Here is a 15,413-nt window from a genome sequence, read left to right on the forward strand (position 1 = left end):
TTCATTGGCATTCCCGCGGTGATATAAGGTCCTCCATGACCCTTGCCTAGTCGGTTGTGCAAAAGAGTAAAATGGTGATTTTAACCTAACCGGGCTGTCCATTTCAAATATGTGTGCTCTATTGCTCGTACTGTTTGCTTGAGTACATGCATCTTTGAGTATAGTATTATGAAAATACAGGAATATAAAAACACAAAATATATTATATGATAGAAAATCATATACAAAACAGACGAGTCAAAAACACGAGAATTTTGAATCCTAATAATAAGCATGACTCAATTAAGTAAAACCACGAGCAAAAATGAAATTATGGTGGTTATGCCATCACTAAAACATTTGTCCATTTTGTGTGCAAAGATATTCTAAAAAAATCCAGGCTGAAACCATGCAAAGAAATTACTGTTCACTTTAATATAAGGTGAATTTCGGGCATCCGAGGCTGAAATTATTATTACGCCTTCTTTTCAAAATAGAAAAAGAAATTATTGTTACGCCGGCGACCGGCGTGCAGAACTGCAGACAAGACAGTCGCCATCGATCTCAAGCACCACATGAAAGAACTGCCTTGAAATTGACGAAATTGGAAAAAAAAAATCAAGTCCTGTGAAACCAGTGAGCCATGGACGAGAGGCTCCCGCCGCCGCCGCAATTCCAGCTCGTCTCCCCCTCGTCCATGTCGGCGCCGGCCTCGCCGTACTCCGCGCTCCACCCGCTCCTCCTCCCCTCCCCGAATCCCCACCTCCTCCTCAAGCCCAAGACGTTGACCCTCTCGCTCTCCTCCTCCTCCCTCGCCTCGATACCCTCCTCCTCCTCTCCCGCCCCAGCCGCCTCCGACGCCTGGGAGCTCGTCCAACCAACCGTGACCGTTGCTGCCGCTGCCCCCATCGACGGCGGCCTCGACGACTGCGCCATCTTCCCGCCGCGCCTCCACGAGGGCCTGGGCCTGGAGGGGGAGGAAGAGGAGGCCGCGGCTAAGGAAGAAAAGGATGAGGAGGAGACTGATGACGAAGAGGTGGAGTGGATCTGGGGGTGGGGAAGGTGGCGCGCGGCGGCGAGGCGGGCGTGGGCGGCCGGGGCGGAGGGCGTGCTCGTGCACGGAGAGTGCGGGTGCCCCGGAGTGAGGCCAGCCGTATGGTCGGCCGCGGCGGCGGCCGTTGTGGTTGGGGCGCTGTTGTACGTGCGCCGCCGGGACAGGAGGGAAAGGGACCTCCTCGTCCTGCTCTCGCAGGAGAAGGATAAGGTTTGTGGATCTCTATGACGTTTGGTGATGATATGAATGTGTTGCAGATTTATAACTTGTCAGTAGACTTGAAGCAATTCAATCTTAAATTGATCAGAACCAGAAGATTTTCGTGGCATTTCGCCTCATTAGTATCGATCATATCCTTGGTGACATTTGAATCATTCATGGGCGGAGCCAGGAGAAAACTTGAGAGGGGGCACTTAAACATTCTTAAGAGGGTATAACTTAAATTAGAGGGGGCATCAATGTAGAAAATCTAAAATTTGTAATGGTATATCAAAATTGAGTGGGGGCATTGGCCCCCACTGGCTACATGCTGGATCCTCCCATGGAATCATTGATATACATTGCCCTTGTGAGGTGTTAAGTGAAGCTAAAGGTAGATGTTTGGGAACCTACCGATGAGTACCTTAGGTTGAAGTTGGGGAAGACTAACAGAGGAGAAGATATCCTTAATCATTCACCCCCTTTGATGCTGGTATATATCATCTATGGAGTCTTGTTAAAATCTTGATCATGGGGTGTCTTTTGACAGTTAAAGTGCGTGACTCTTGGATGATTACATCCTCTTAGACTCTTAGTCCTGTTAAAATCTTGATATTGGGGTTGGGTCCGGGGAAGCAAAAGCACTATGGTGTAGAAGAATTGTACTATTTCTTTTAGTTAATGTTTTTGCCATGTTTCACAATTTCCAAATAGACTACACATTTTCATCTAAGCCTATATCTTGATAATAAATGTGTACCTCTGTCAAGTACTCCCTCCGTTTCAAATTATAAGATGTTCTAGTTTTGTCCCAAGTCAAACCTTTTGAAATTTGACCAAGGTTAAAAAATGCACTAATATGCACTACTATGAAGATATGTATCATGTCGCATTTAATAAACCTAATTAGAGTTGTAGATGTTGGTAGATTTTCTATAAACTTGATCAAACTTTAAGAATTTGACTTAGGACAAAAGTAGAGCATCTTGTAATTTGGAACAGGTGGGTAGCCTTCAAATAAACATGCTCGAGTTGTTTTCCTTTGTGTATAAGCCTTTCATGTAAAACATTGGCAGTTGGACATTCTTATGGGTGCCATGATGATCCAGAACATAAGTTGTTGACAGATTAGCGCTTGGTGGTCATATCATCTGTTACTGCTCTAATTGTTCTTTTGCAAATTTGCCTTTCTGGATTTCAAAGTACATAAATCTGCCATGGGTAACAAAATAACAACAATTTTGTGGTGGCTGTCTTACTGAACTATCTCTTCCACCATGTACTCGCATCTATGGTTGCCACTGTTGACTCTTATGATGAAGGTTTAGAAATGCATTTGACACCAATACTGCATAGACATTCCTTTTTCTAAGAAAGAAAATCCCTCATGAGATATCTTGTTTTTCTTGTTGCAGAGGATAGCACAACTTCTCCATCAAATTGCTTTACTGAGTGACATCAGAAGCGGCAGCGAAGCAATTAAAATTTTGAGGAACTCTTGATTATTGCTTCCTGTGCAAGAGATTCATTCGGTTGTAATGTCGTATAGCAATCTGGTTAGGTACTTACAGAATGTTGCATCAGGAAGTACTCCAGGATCGTGTAGCCTAATTATAGTTCAGTTGCGTGATATTGCATATATCTGATGTTTGTGTAATTGGAGAAATACACCTCCTTCGCCTTGGGACAAAACCTCCAAGATTCAACACTTAATCCCCCTTTGTTCTTAAGATTTGTAAATAGATGCATGATAACATCGCCAGTTATAAAAATGTAGAAATTGTTGTTCCAATCTCGTGGCACTGCAGGTTCTTAGTTCTGTATGCATGTCTATTATTCTTCGATAACATGTTGTAGTACAAAATCTTTTGGTGCTCTCTGCGGGTGCAGCAGGTCCTTAGGTATCGTAGATCTGCTTCTTAGGTCGCCAACGCGCTTCTCTATTAATCACACAGTCATGTTTTTGTAAGCACATTTTGATGGAAATTTGTGTTTACTGTTTCTGATGTGAAGCAGGACTGCGCAATGAAGGGTTTCTCGTCCTGGCTACTGATGATGCATAAGCTCTGTTGCTCTAGCACTAGCAGTGGTAACAGGCAAAATCGTCCAGCGACTGCTTAACTGCTTTTTAAGGCCGTCGATTGTTTTATAAAAAGAAAATACGCCGTTCTCTTGATTATGTGAGTTGGATCTAGATCCAACGGCTCATCTTTCTTCTCTCTTCTTTCCCAAGCCAGAGGCTTATGCTCGTACGTCCGCGCAGGTTGTTGAGATCTGGATTTAGAAGACCTCTCTTCCCCTTTGATGGTCGATTGCGGAGTCTGGCGCCGTGCTTTGTCAGATCTGTAGGAGAAGCCACCTCACACCGCGCAAACTCTATCAGATATCAGAAAGAAAGAAAGAAGAGAAATACCATAAAAAAAACTAAAGAATGATGAAGGAAATTGGGTGGAGGGAGAAGAACAGCTTAAAGAACACATTGCAGCCTATTTTTTCAACTTGTTCTCATCTTCGGCGGAACAAAACAATGAATCAATATTACGCGCAGTTTCCCCAAAGTCACCGAAGACATGAATGATATTCTATGTGCTGAATACTCAGAAGAGAAAGTGAGGAAAGCTTTGTTCAGTATAGGCGACCTCAAAGCGCCGGGCCCCAATGGAATGCCAGCTATTTTTTTCAAGAAATTCTGGGCCACTGTTGGAGACCAAGTAACAACAGAGGTTCTAAACGTGCTAAGGGGAGGGGATATACCAGAAGGCTGGAATGACACGACGGTGGTCTTAATCCCAAAGGTTTCACATCCTGTAAAACTAAAAGATCTAAGACCTATAAGCCTTTGCAATGTTCAGTACAAGGTGATTTCAAAGGTAATCTCCAACAGACTTAAAGTCATTCTTCCTGATATTCTTTACCCAAATCAAAGCGCATTTGTACCAGGGCGCATTATCTCTGATAATATATTACTGGCATATGAGCTGACACATTTTTTGCAGAGGAAAAGAAGTGGATCAGCAGGTTACGCGGCTCTGATATTGGACATTAGCAAAGCTTATGACAGAGTGGATTGGAATTTTTTGCGTGATATGATGATTAAACTGGGCTTTCATAGGAGTTGGGTTGAATTAATCATGAAGTGCATCACTTCAGTTAGATATCAAATTAAAGTAAATGGAGATGCCACAGATGTTATTATCCCTCAAAGGGGGCTGCGTCAAGGAGACCCCCTGTCCCCATATCTGTTCTTAATATGCGCGGAAGGTTTCTCAGCCATGTTGAATGATGAAGAGAGAAAGGGAAGGCTAAAGGGAGTCAAAATCTGCAGAGGTGCACCAAGTGTTAACCACTTACTCTTTGCGGACGACTCTCTTTTACTGCTTGAAGCAAATGCAAACAATGCCAAAGAAGTGAATAATATCCTGGAGAAGTATGAAGCATGTTCGGGACAGATGGTGAATAAAGAAAAATCAACAATTCTTTTCAGTAAGAATATGAAGACGAGGTGTAGAGATGTAATGAAAGGAATTTTGAATATCTCTACAGAAGGTCTATCTGCACGATATCTTGGTCTTCCAGCTTATATTGGCAAGTCAAAAAAGAAGACCTTCAAATACATTAAAGAAAAAGTGTGGAGGAGAATTCAGGGGTGGAAAGAGAAGCTACTCTCGAAAGCGGGGAAAGAAATCCTAATAAAAGCTGCGGCGCAAGCAATCCCAGTTTATGCAATGGCCTGTTTTGATCTAACCAAATCATTATGTGATGAAATCAGTTCCATGATTGCGCAATTTTGGTGGAGTCAGATGGATAAAACCAATAAAATACATTGGGTTAGTTGGGACAAGCTCTCAAAACCAAAACTGACCGGAGGATTGGGATTTAGAGATCTTCACTCTTTTAATCTAGCAATGCTTGCTAGACAAGCATGGAGGCTCCTCCAAAATCCTTCCTCTCTTTGTGCACAGGTCCTAGCAGCAAGATATTACCCAAACAATTCATTATTACAAGCTGTACCAGTACCGGGTATATCATATGCATGGAGAAGCATCTTGAAGGGGATTAATCTCTTGAAGGATGGCATTATATGGACAGTTGGAGATGGGAATATGATTGATATTTGGTCAGACCCATGGATCCCAAGAGATTGCAGCAGGAAAGTTACTTCCCAGAGAGGCAGACACTTGGTATCCAAGGTCTCAGAACTTATTAACCCCGTCACTCATAACTGGGATTCAGAGTTGGTCCATCAAACATTTGCCCCTGAAGATGTTGAACTCATTTTCAGAATTCCAATTTATGAACATACAGGTGATTTTGTTGCTTGGCATTTTGATAAAAAAGGCTATTTCTCCGTAAAATCTGCGTACAGAGTAGCAATACATAAAAAAGAAGTGGATTCTCCTTTTGGACTAACATCTTCATCTAATGCAGAAGGAGTTTCTTCAACAGCATATGGAATAAATTGTGGAGGCTACCTTTACCAAACAAGATGCTGCACTTTTTTTGGCGAGTAGCAAGCTACAGTCTACCACTCCGAATGAAACTCCACAGGAGAGGTATGAATGTAGATACTCGATGTCCTTTATGTTTTAGAATGGATGAGGACGGAGGCCATTGCTTTCTAAAATGTAAAAAGGTCAAGATGCTATGGAGAATAGCTCAACTTGATCATATCAGGCTGCAGCTTATTCCTTGCACTGATGCTTTAAGTTTCTGTGAAGAAATTCTGAATTTGAATGAGGATGTGTCCCAAAGAGTTATTATCCTGCTTTGGCTTTGGTGGCACGAAAGAAATAAGGCAAACAGGGGAGAATCGATTAGGAGTAGCACGGGGCTCAGACACCGGGGATGCGCGAGCACCCCCTTTTTAGGTTCGGCAGTGGGCTACGGGGATCGCTCCGGCGATCGCCGGCGGGGCCAATGTAAAGCGTAGAAGCACAATAAACACGAGAACAATTTTACCCAGGTTCGGGCTACCCTGGGGTGTAAAACCCTACGTCCTGCTTCTGAGTTTGTTATTAGCCAGTGAATCAGGGTTTACAGGTTGCCGGAGGGAGTCCCCGGTTGCTCTCTCTTTTTCACTAAGGGCTACTTACTACTTTGAGCTATTGCTAGTAGTGAACTGGAAACTGATCGAACCGAACCCCTTGACCGTTGGCGGGGGTCCTCCTTTTATACCGATGGAGATACCACAGGTGCCACGGTGCATGGGTGACAAATGGCGAGTAAGGAGCTAGGGCAGCTCCCCCTCGGTGCGCTGGCTTGCATGCAGGTTGAGTAGCCCTGCAACTAGGAGCCTAGGCGCCTAAGAATTACACCGGGCTAGTCACTGTAGGCTGACTAGACGGGGAATCCCCTTTCTGTCGGTGCATTTAATGCTCGCGTGTGCTTCACTCCTTGTCTTGACGAACCCTGCACGTAGGGAGTCCGCCGAGCGGCCACGTGGCGTCGCTGTCCTGCTCGCTCGGTCCCGCTCCTGTAACGGACACTTGCGCCCGGGAACCCCCCTCCCGGCAAGGAACCTCCCAGGAAGCGGCTCAGGCGGGAATTCCCTTGCTGCCCTCCGGGGCAACCCCCGCAGCCCCGCTAGTCCTCCCGGGTGGGTGACTTGCCGAGCAGCTTGTGCAGTGCTGCCCGGGATGCGGTCCTTCAGGGGAGCAAGCGAGGTGGCCCACGCGTCATGCAGCGGTGGTACCCCGGGTGCCACTGGTGCGACAGTAGCCCCCGGGCGTGGGCCGGCAACGCTTGTTCCCGGGTGGACTCTTCCCTGGTCGGTTGCCGGGCTACGCCCCTAACCGACGCGTGGGTCCCGAGCCATTTCGGGCCCCTGTCTATCCGTCGCTTGAAGAACTTTGCCGTTACGGGCGGAGTAGTGGGCGAGAGATTTCCACCGTAACCTCCCCCTTAAACACGGGTGGTTAAGGCCACGCTCCGCACTACCCTCTTGAAGCGTAGTTATCCCAGCGCACTCGTAGGGTGCGGATGCGATCGTTGCTTAGCGCCGAAGTGTTATAAGACCCCGCCGCTGTGTTGGAGAGCAAACACTTGGCCCCCCAGCATTTCTTCTTCATCCCCAAGCTTCCTTGTGCTCCTGACAACAGCCAGCTTCAGCCCACGTTCCCCATGGCGCCCCCCGCTCCTAGGAAAGGGAAAGGCCCCAAGAAGTCCGCGGCCAGCAAGAGCGAGGCAGCTCCCTAGAAGCCCGCCTCGGAGAAGGACCAGAAGAGGAGGGCGCTGAGGGCCACATGTGCCTTCTTCCAGCCCGGCTACAACGACGAGGCGCTGGACAAGGTCCGGCACGCCGTCGCCTCGCGGTTCAATGAGTACAGGGAGACCCTCATCTTCCCCACCGGCGCCGACCACCAGGAGAACGACTTCCGGGTGTTCGCACTCTTCATCCTCGCCGGGTTGGTGCCTCCGTACTCTCTATTCATCCACGCACTCATGGAGGCGTACCAGCTCCGGGTGGCGCAGCTCCACCCCACTTCCCTCTTCCTCCTCGCCGTCTTCCAGTTCCTCTGCGAGGGGTTCATCGGAGTGATGCCGTCGGTGGCATTATTCTGGCACTACTTCTACCCGCGTGTCGAACAGGCGGGGGCGATGTCGTCGGGGGTGGTGTTCCGCGCCCGCGACCGGATGAAATCGGAGTTCATCGTCCGGTCGGAGAAGAAGATCGAGAAGGAGTGGCGCGCGGACTGGTGCTGGGTTCGCGTGGAGGAGCCGGAGGAGTTCATCTTCACGCCCACCGAGCTGCCGGTGCCCAACGACACCTGGCGGAACTGCTACAGCCGCGACGCCGAACTCCTCCCCATCGTCGAGCGGATCAAGGCCCTGCGGCTAGCGGGGCTCACCGACCTCGATGTGGCGCGCACCTACATCGGCCGGCGTATAGCGCCGCTGCAGCTGCGCTCTCGCCCCGCGTGGATGTACACGGGGTCCGGGGACACCAGCCACCTCCAGCACGGAGGCGTGGCCCCGGAAGCCATCCAGGCGTGGGTGAAGGGGATCACCGGCGAGGACGCCCCCGTCACGGAGCTGCCGCCAGGGGCTCCCTCCCTCCATGCCGGCGTCCCGGGGCTGCACAAGATCATCAGCGCCTACCCGCCCTGCGACGAGTGGGGGCTGATGTCTGACTCCCCTGCTCGGGCCCCGCGTCCCCCTCCACCCGCAACTCGTGGGAAGCAGGCACTCGTGGAGAGTGGGGGAGAGTCGGAGCTCAGCTGGCCCGACCTCGAGTCCTCCGGCGAAGAGGTCGGCCAGGTTGCCGGGACCCAAGCGGTCCTCCCCGCGGCGGAGGAGGAGGAAGAGGACGACGCGCCCCTGATCGTTCGAAGATCAAGGGCGCCCGCGGCCGCCGCGGTGACTTCCACGGCGACCGGGGGCGCGGCAATCCCATGCGCGCCCACGGCCCCGCCTAAGTGGGGCTCTTCCGGGGCTTCGAGTTCAAGCTCAAACCCCCAAAGGATGGCGCCCCGTCGGGAGCCGGCAAGAGGGGGAGAGCCGACAGCCACCTGCTGCGCTGAGCAAGAGGACGCGCATCCGGGCCAGCACCAACATCAACCCGACCGGCGCGGGGGCCGGCGGCGCCGCCACTGCGCCCGCCGCCGACCCAATCCCAGTGGAGGAGGAGCCGGCAACAGGTACTGACCCCTCCCGTGACTCCATTGCCTATGCTACTCCTGCCTGCTGACCCGCAACCGTGCCGCGTCCTTGATTCGCAGGCGAAGTCCAGCCCGCGGCGAGCGCCCCGGCAACAGTAGCTGGGACGGAGGAGGAGGAAGCTCCTCCCGCAAGCTCGACAGCCCCGCAAGGTACTCATTCAGAGCTTCCTTGCGTTCATCGCCGGGCAACTCATTTTATTTCTAGATTCTAATTCTCTTCTTTTGTCGCAGGCCCGACTGTGCCGACGACGGGAGCGGGCGATGTGGTCGACCTCGGCTCCGATGCCGAAGACGCAGAGACGAGGGAGGAGCCGGAAGAGGCTCCCGCACCTAGCTCCTCCGAGGCGGACACAACGGTGGCGGCGCCCACCGTCGCTACCGAGGTGGAGCTCGGCGGCACGTCCCGTGCCGCGCAGGCCGGGGACACGGATCCCGCGGTCGCCCAGCAGGAGGCGCCTCTTGCCGGGGGCGCGGCAACTCCACCACTCCCGCAACCCATGGGCGCGGGCGTGGAGGAGATTGCGGCAGGACAACAACAGGAGGCTCCGCCGCAAGTGGACGACGCCCCTCCCTGCCAAACAGTGGCGGCGGGGGCCTCGTCATCGTCCGCTGCTACTCCGGCCCGGACTTCGGCATCCTCGCCGGGCCGACTTGGGACCCAAGCATCTATGACCAGGGGCACCAGTTCCTTGACGCGATCAAGGAGCAGCAGCTGGCGTTCGTCACCTCCTTCAACCAGGTGAGGGAGCGCCACGAGCTCGCGAAGGGCCAGCTCGGCGAGGTGCGGCAGGCCGTCGAGAGGGAGTGGCAGGAGCTCTCTCGGCTGCGGGAGGAGGCACGCCTGGCCCGGCAGGCCAGGGATGAAGCCGCAGCGCCAGTCGTCCCCGAGGCGGAGCTCCACCAACAACTGAAGGCCAGGCGTGCCGAGCACCAGCAAGCCTTAGACTCGCTGGCCGCGGCGCAAGAGAAGGCTAGGAAGGAGCACGAGGAGGTGCTCGCTGCGGCCTAGGCTCGCCTCAACGAGAAGAGCGAGCTGGTCTGTAGCTACCTCTCCCAGCTCCAGGGGCTGCGCACCAAGCTGGAGGAGTAGGCCAAGGCTGCGGAGGACGCGTAAGCAGCGTCAACACGGCGGGAGAAGGAGCTCAACTCCGCCAAGGAGAAGAGCGCCTAACTCGAGTCCGAGTTGGCCACTGCACGGGAGGAGCTCGTCAAGGCGGGCGAGGACAATGTGGCCAAGGCCGCGGAGATCGCACGGCAGGCGGACCTCCTCCGCAAGTCCAAGCATGCCGTGGCGATGGCGCGCGGCAACCATGCCACGCTGGTGGAACAGCGCCGGAGGGAGACCACGACGCTGCTCAAGATCGCCCGGGCGGTGCGCGACTTGCTGCCGCGGTTCAAGCTGCAGGCCGCGCAGGTGGACGGCACGGACGTCAGCACGCTGATCCCATTCTTCTCCGACATGGTGGGGAAGCTTGGGGCACTCGACGTGTGGATCTCCAAGTTCTGCGACGAGGAGATCGCCACGTGCGCTAGGGATATTGCTGGGACGATCCTTTCCCAGGTGCACCTCCGCCACCCGGACTTCCCCTTCGAGACGCTGCTGGACGCCTAGTCGGACAGCGAGGACGACCCTACCCACTGCCAGGCGGTGAGCAGGTTCGTCGACGAGGTGGTGAACCGGATGCAGAGGAAGCCGGAGCCGGAGCCGGAGCCAGAGCCCCCAGCGGAGGACGCCGGCAACTAGTCGCCGCGGCCCACTGCTGGTCCTCGTTTTATCTTTGCTTCTTCATTTTTGATTCCTGCAAGTACCGCGCTTGGCGCCGTTTAAACAATTAATGTTTTATTAGTTCATGTAATGGTTTGCTGCTTTTATACATTTCGTTCTCTGGTTCTACTTGGTGCTTGTCTCTTGTTCTCGGGATTGACTCGCCGGGTGGATCTCCCGGCCTTCGTGTGTTATGACTTGTGTTGCCGGGGACTCGCACGCCACACACTTAACCGGACCAGGGACCCGGGACGGACCCGCAGTGCCGACCTGGGGTCAAGCGGCAGCGGCGAGCCACTCCGCTCGCGGGATAGCTACTCCCAAGCATGCGCTCACAGGGCGGACCCGCAAGCCGCACGAGGAGCGCACTCCCCCCGCAAGCGTCCTTCTAACACTCCAACCACACGGAGGGCTCGAGCCACACCAGCGAGCCAATATTAAGCGTTAGAAAGTTCGGCGTTCAAGATCATGCACTTAGTTGTTCGTTCTTGCGCTCGCAATGCCTGCCGGAGGGGTGCGGCAAGGACGCTATGGCAGTGCACCCATCGGCGCTAGGCACTGATGACATGCACCACCATAGCGTCGCCGCGGCAGCCCTCGCCTTGGACCCGCCTGCTTGAGGGATGCGGCAGGAACGCTGTGGCGGGGCCGCCACCGGCACCAAGCACCGGTGGCGGCGCCACCACAGCGTCTCTGCGGCAACCCTCGCCCTGGAGACGCACTTTGGAGGGATGCGGCAGGGACGCTATGGCAGTGCACCCGTCGGCGCTGAGCACCGATGGAATGCACCCCCATAGCGTCTCCGCGGCAACCCTCGCCTCGGAACTGCCTGGTGGAGGGATGCGACAAGGACGCGATGGCAGTGCACCCATCGGCACTGAGCGCTGATGGCATGCACCCCCATCGTGTCTCTGCGGCCTCCCTCGCCTTTGTAGCCATCTTCTTGGCTTCGCTGCGAGCTGCTCCATGGCCATCACGCCCTTTTATAGGCGCGGTGAAGAATCTTGCCACCACGCGCGCCGAGTCATCGCGGCACACGTGGCGTCACTCTCCTTGAAGCGTGGTAAGGGCCCTGCCACCACGCGTGCCAAGTCGCCGCAGCACACGTGGCGGCTACCTCCTGCTGCAGGAACCTCGGAGTGCGGTGAGAACCTTGAAGTGCGGTCGCTACGCACAACCGGACACCGCTAAATGACACAGCCCGTGAGCGGTCCACGAGCATTACAATGCGCACGACTCCGTCCTTGCCCTGCATGTCAGAGTCTTACTGAGCCCAAGATGCTGCAAAAAAAATTCGAAATACACAAAAAAAAGGCGCAACATGGATAGAGCACAAGTAACCCTCCTGCCTCCCAGCCCACGGGCACAGAAGGGTCGATACCAAACTTGGGTGTGAGCACCTTTCTATTCCAGGACGCAGCTCTGCGTGACGCACGTTGCGGGGAACCCGGCAACAGCATGGCCCCGTGCCGGAATAATCCGGCAGCGGGTTTTTCGTTTTCGAGGCTCCCGCAGCCCCCTGCTCACAACCAAGGATGGAAAGAGACTTCTATGCACCTAAAGCAGAAGACAGAAGGAGAAAAAACATGCAAATAATCGAGGCAGCTTGAAATTCAGAGGAAAGTACTTATCTTTATTCACAGAAACTAGTGGTTTACAATCGGGTTTTGCCCGGCTACACTAGTTCGAGAGGCATGCTACCGGAGCATCGCCTGTGGGTCAGGCTCCACCGCTTCACGGGTAGAACTTGCGCAAGTGCTCAAGGTTCCAACTGTTTTTCACCGGGAAGCCTTCTTCGGTTTCCAGCCGGACAGCCCCCGGCCTGGTCACCTGCACTACCTGGAAGGGGCCCTCCCATTTCGGAGCCAGCTTGTTCCCGGCCTTCCTCGCTTGCATCCGGCGCAGGACAAGGTCTCCGATCTCGACCTCCCGGGGACGGACCCGCCTGTCATGGTAACGGCGGAGTCCCTGCTGGTAGCGCGCAGCTCGCACAACAGCCCGTCATCGAAGTTCTTCGATGAAGTTTAGATCGTCAACCCTCTGCTCGTGTTAGCTATGGTTGCCGTACGCGCGTACCCAAGGGGATCCATGTTTGAGCTCGAGGGGCAGCACCGCTTCTTCCCCGTAGACAAGGGCAAAGTGTTTCACCCGTTGCCCGGCTAGGTGTGGTCCTGATCGACCAAAGCACGGGCTGGAGTTCTTCAATCCAGTGCTTCCCGTGGCCTTTGAGCTTGTCAAAGGCTCGCGTCTTGAGCCCCCGCAGCACCTCTGCGTTGGCCCTCTCTGCTTGCCCGTTGCTCCTCGGGTGAGCAACAGACGCGAAGTGGATCTTGGTGCCCATGCTCTCGCAGTAGGCTTGGAATGCTGCGCTCGTGAACTGTGTGCCGTTGTCGGTGATGATGCCGTTAGGCACACCAAACCGGCACACGATGCCTTTGAAGAACTTGATGGCCGCCTGGGCGGTCACCTTCCTCACTGGTTCCACTTCTACCCACTTGGAGAATTTGTCGATGGCCATGAGCAGATACTCGTAGCCGCCAACCGCTCTCGGCAACTTGCCGACTATGTCCAGCCCCCAGACCGCGAACGGCCAGGAGGACGGAATCGCCAACCCTTCATACTCCGCCGTGTTGTTGGTGGAGTTGGGAAAGTCGAGCTGGATGGCGAACTTCAGCTGATCCCCCGTGGGCGACTCGATGACAACTACAGCGCCAGCCCCCTGCAGGCTGAACGCGCCGTCGAAGTATAGGACCCAATGGCCTTCGTCCAGCTTGCCGGGCAGGCTGGTCTCCAGCTCCTCTTCTTCTACGCCCGTCAAAATCCACTCCGCCACGAAATCCGCCAGAGCCGTGCTCTTGATGCTCTTGGTGTTGGTGAAGTGCAGATCGAACTCCAACAACTCCATTCTCCACTCGGCCACCCTCCCGGTGGCTTCACGATTGGTGAGGGCTCACTCAAGGCAACATCCCGACACAATCGTGATGCGGTGCGCCTAGAAATAGTGGCGCAGCTTGCGTGATGCAAGCAGGATCCCCAACAAGAGTTTATGCACTTGCGGGTATCACGTGCGGGCGTCGCGCAGCACTGTACTGACAAAGTACACCGGGTGCTGCACGAGCCGCTTGCGCGGTGCTGACGCCGCTGGCTCGACGGCGATCCCCGGGTCCGAGGCGGTTGCCGGGGGCCGCTCAGCCCCCTGCCCCGCAACCTCAGCCCCCGGGGGGTCTTCTTCCCTCTCGGCAACCAGCACCGAGCTGACCACTTGGTCAGTCGCCGCCAGGTAGAGTAGCAGCGGCTCGCCCGGCTTGGGGGCGACGAGGATGGGCGGCGACTTCAGGTACTGCTTGAGATCCTGGAACACCGCCTCAGCCTCGGGGGTCCAATTGATCAGGCCCTTCTTCTTCATCACCTTGAAGAAAGGCAGGGCGCGTTCGCGCAGCCTTCAGATTAAGCGCCCCAGCGCGGCAACACAGCCGTTGAGGCGCTGAACGTCCTTCACCGTTCGGGGAGCCTCCATTTTCTCGATAGCTTCTATCTTCTTTGGGTTGGCTTGAATCCCCCTGTGTGAAACCAAGAAACCCAGAAGTTGACCCGAGTCCACACCAAAGGTGCATTTCTCAGGGTTCAACTTGAGCTTGATCCTGCAGAGGTTATCAAACGTCTCCCGCAGGTCATCAATCAAGGAGTCCCCGCGCTTTGATTTGATGACGACATCGTCTATGTAGGCCTCTACGTTTCGGTCTAGCTGGGTCCCAAACACTCGCGTAATGCATGCTGGAATGTTGAGCCCGCGTTCTTCAACCCGAAAGTCATGCACGTATAACAGTAGCAGCCAACCGGTGAACGCCGTTTTCTCCACGTCTTCGACTGCCATCTTAATTTGATGGTAGCCGGGAAAAGCATCCAAAAAACACAGCAAATCACAATCGGCAGTGGAATCTACTATTTGATCAATGTGAGGTACAGGGAAAGGATCTTTCGGACAGTCACGGTTAAGATCAGTAAAATCTACACACATGCGAAGTTTATTCTCCCCCTTGGGTACAACTACAGGATTAGCTAACCAAGTGGGGTACAGTACTTCCCTGATAGCCCCCGCAGCTTTGAGCTTGTCCATTTCTTGCTTGATGAAATCTTTGCGCTCCTGTGCTTGCCGGCGGATCTTCTGCTTGATGGGGCGGGCGTCTGGATGCACCGTGAGTCGATGCTCGATCACCTCCCTAGTGACTCTAGGGAGGTCCAACGGTTCCCAAGCGAATACATCGGCGTTCTCCTGGAGGAAAGTGATGAGCGCGCTTTCCTATTTGGCGGTGAGGTTCGCACTGACGGTGACGGTGCACTCCTCACTGCCGGTTTGGAGGGGCAGCTTTTTCACCTTGGCGGCCTCCTCCTTGAGCTTCTGGCCCTTGCCGGGGCGTGAGCTCGGGCCTGCGCCTCCCCTGCAAGTTCTTGCGGGGTTGCGCGGGCCTTCTTCGCTGCGGGGCCGTCGCCCGGCAGCGAGCCTTCACTCCCGACATCTTCGTCACCGGAGTCGGTTGCGGCAGCGGCCATGACAACCTCGCCAACGCACCAGGCTGCATCCTTGAGATCGCACCTGATGGAGAGGACTCCATACGTGGATAGCATCTTCATCAGGCCATAGGCACAATGAGTTGCCGCCATGAACTTGATCAGCGCCGGCCGACCAAGGATCCCGTTGTAGGGCAACAGGGTGTGCGCCACGTCGAACACAAGGTGCTCGGTCCTGAACGCTTCCCGG

General features: G+C 54.4%; 1 protein-coding gene across 1 annotated transcript; it reads left to right on the top strand.

The window, feature by feature from the left end:
* Window positions 1–549: 549 nt before the first annotated feature.
* Window positions 550–3,023, top strand: LOC100825270. The gene is made up of 2 exons (XM_003562726.4): window positions 550–1,243; window positions 2,647–3,023. Exons 1-2 carry the CDS (start codon window positions 623–625, stop codon window positions 2,731–2,733), a joined length of 708 nt encoding a protein of 235 aa, XP_003562774.2. The 5' UTR covers window positions 550–622; the 3' UTR covers window positions 2,734–3,023.
* Window positions 3,024–15,413: the final 12,390 nt, after the last annotated feature.

Source organism: Brachypodium distachyon, chromosome 1 (assembly GCF_000005505.3).
Source record: "Brachypodium distachyon strain Bd21 chromosome 1, Brachypodium_distachyon_v3.0, whole genome shotgun sequence".
In the NCBI taxonomy this organism is placed as follows: domain Eukaryota; kingdom Viridiplantae; phylum Streptophyta; class Magnoliopsida; order Poales; family Poaceae; genus Brachypodium; species Brachypodium distachyon.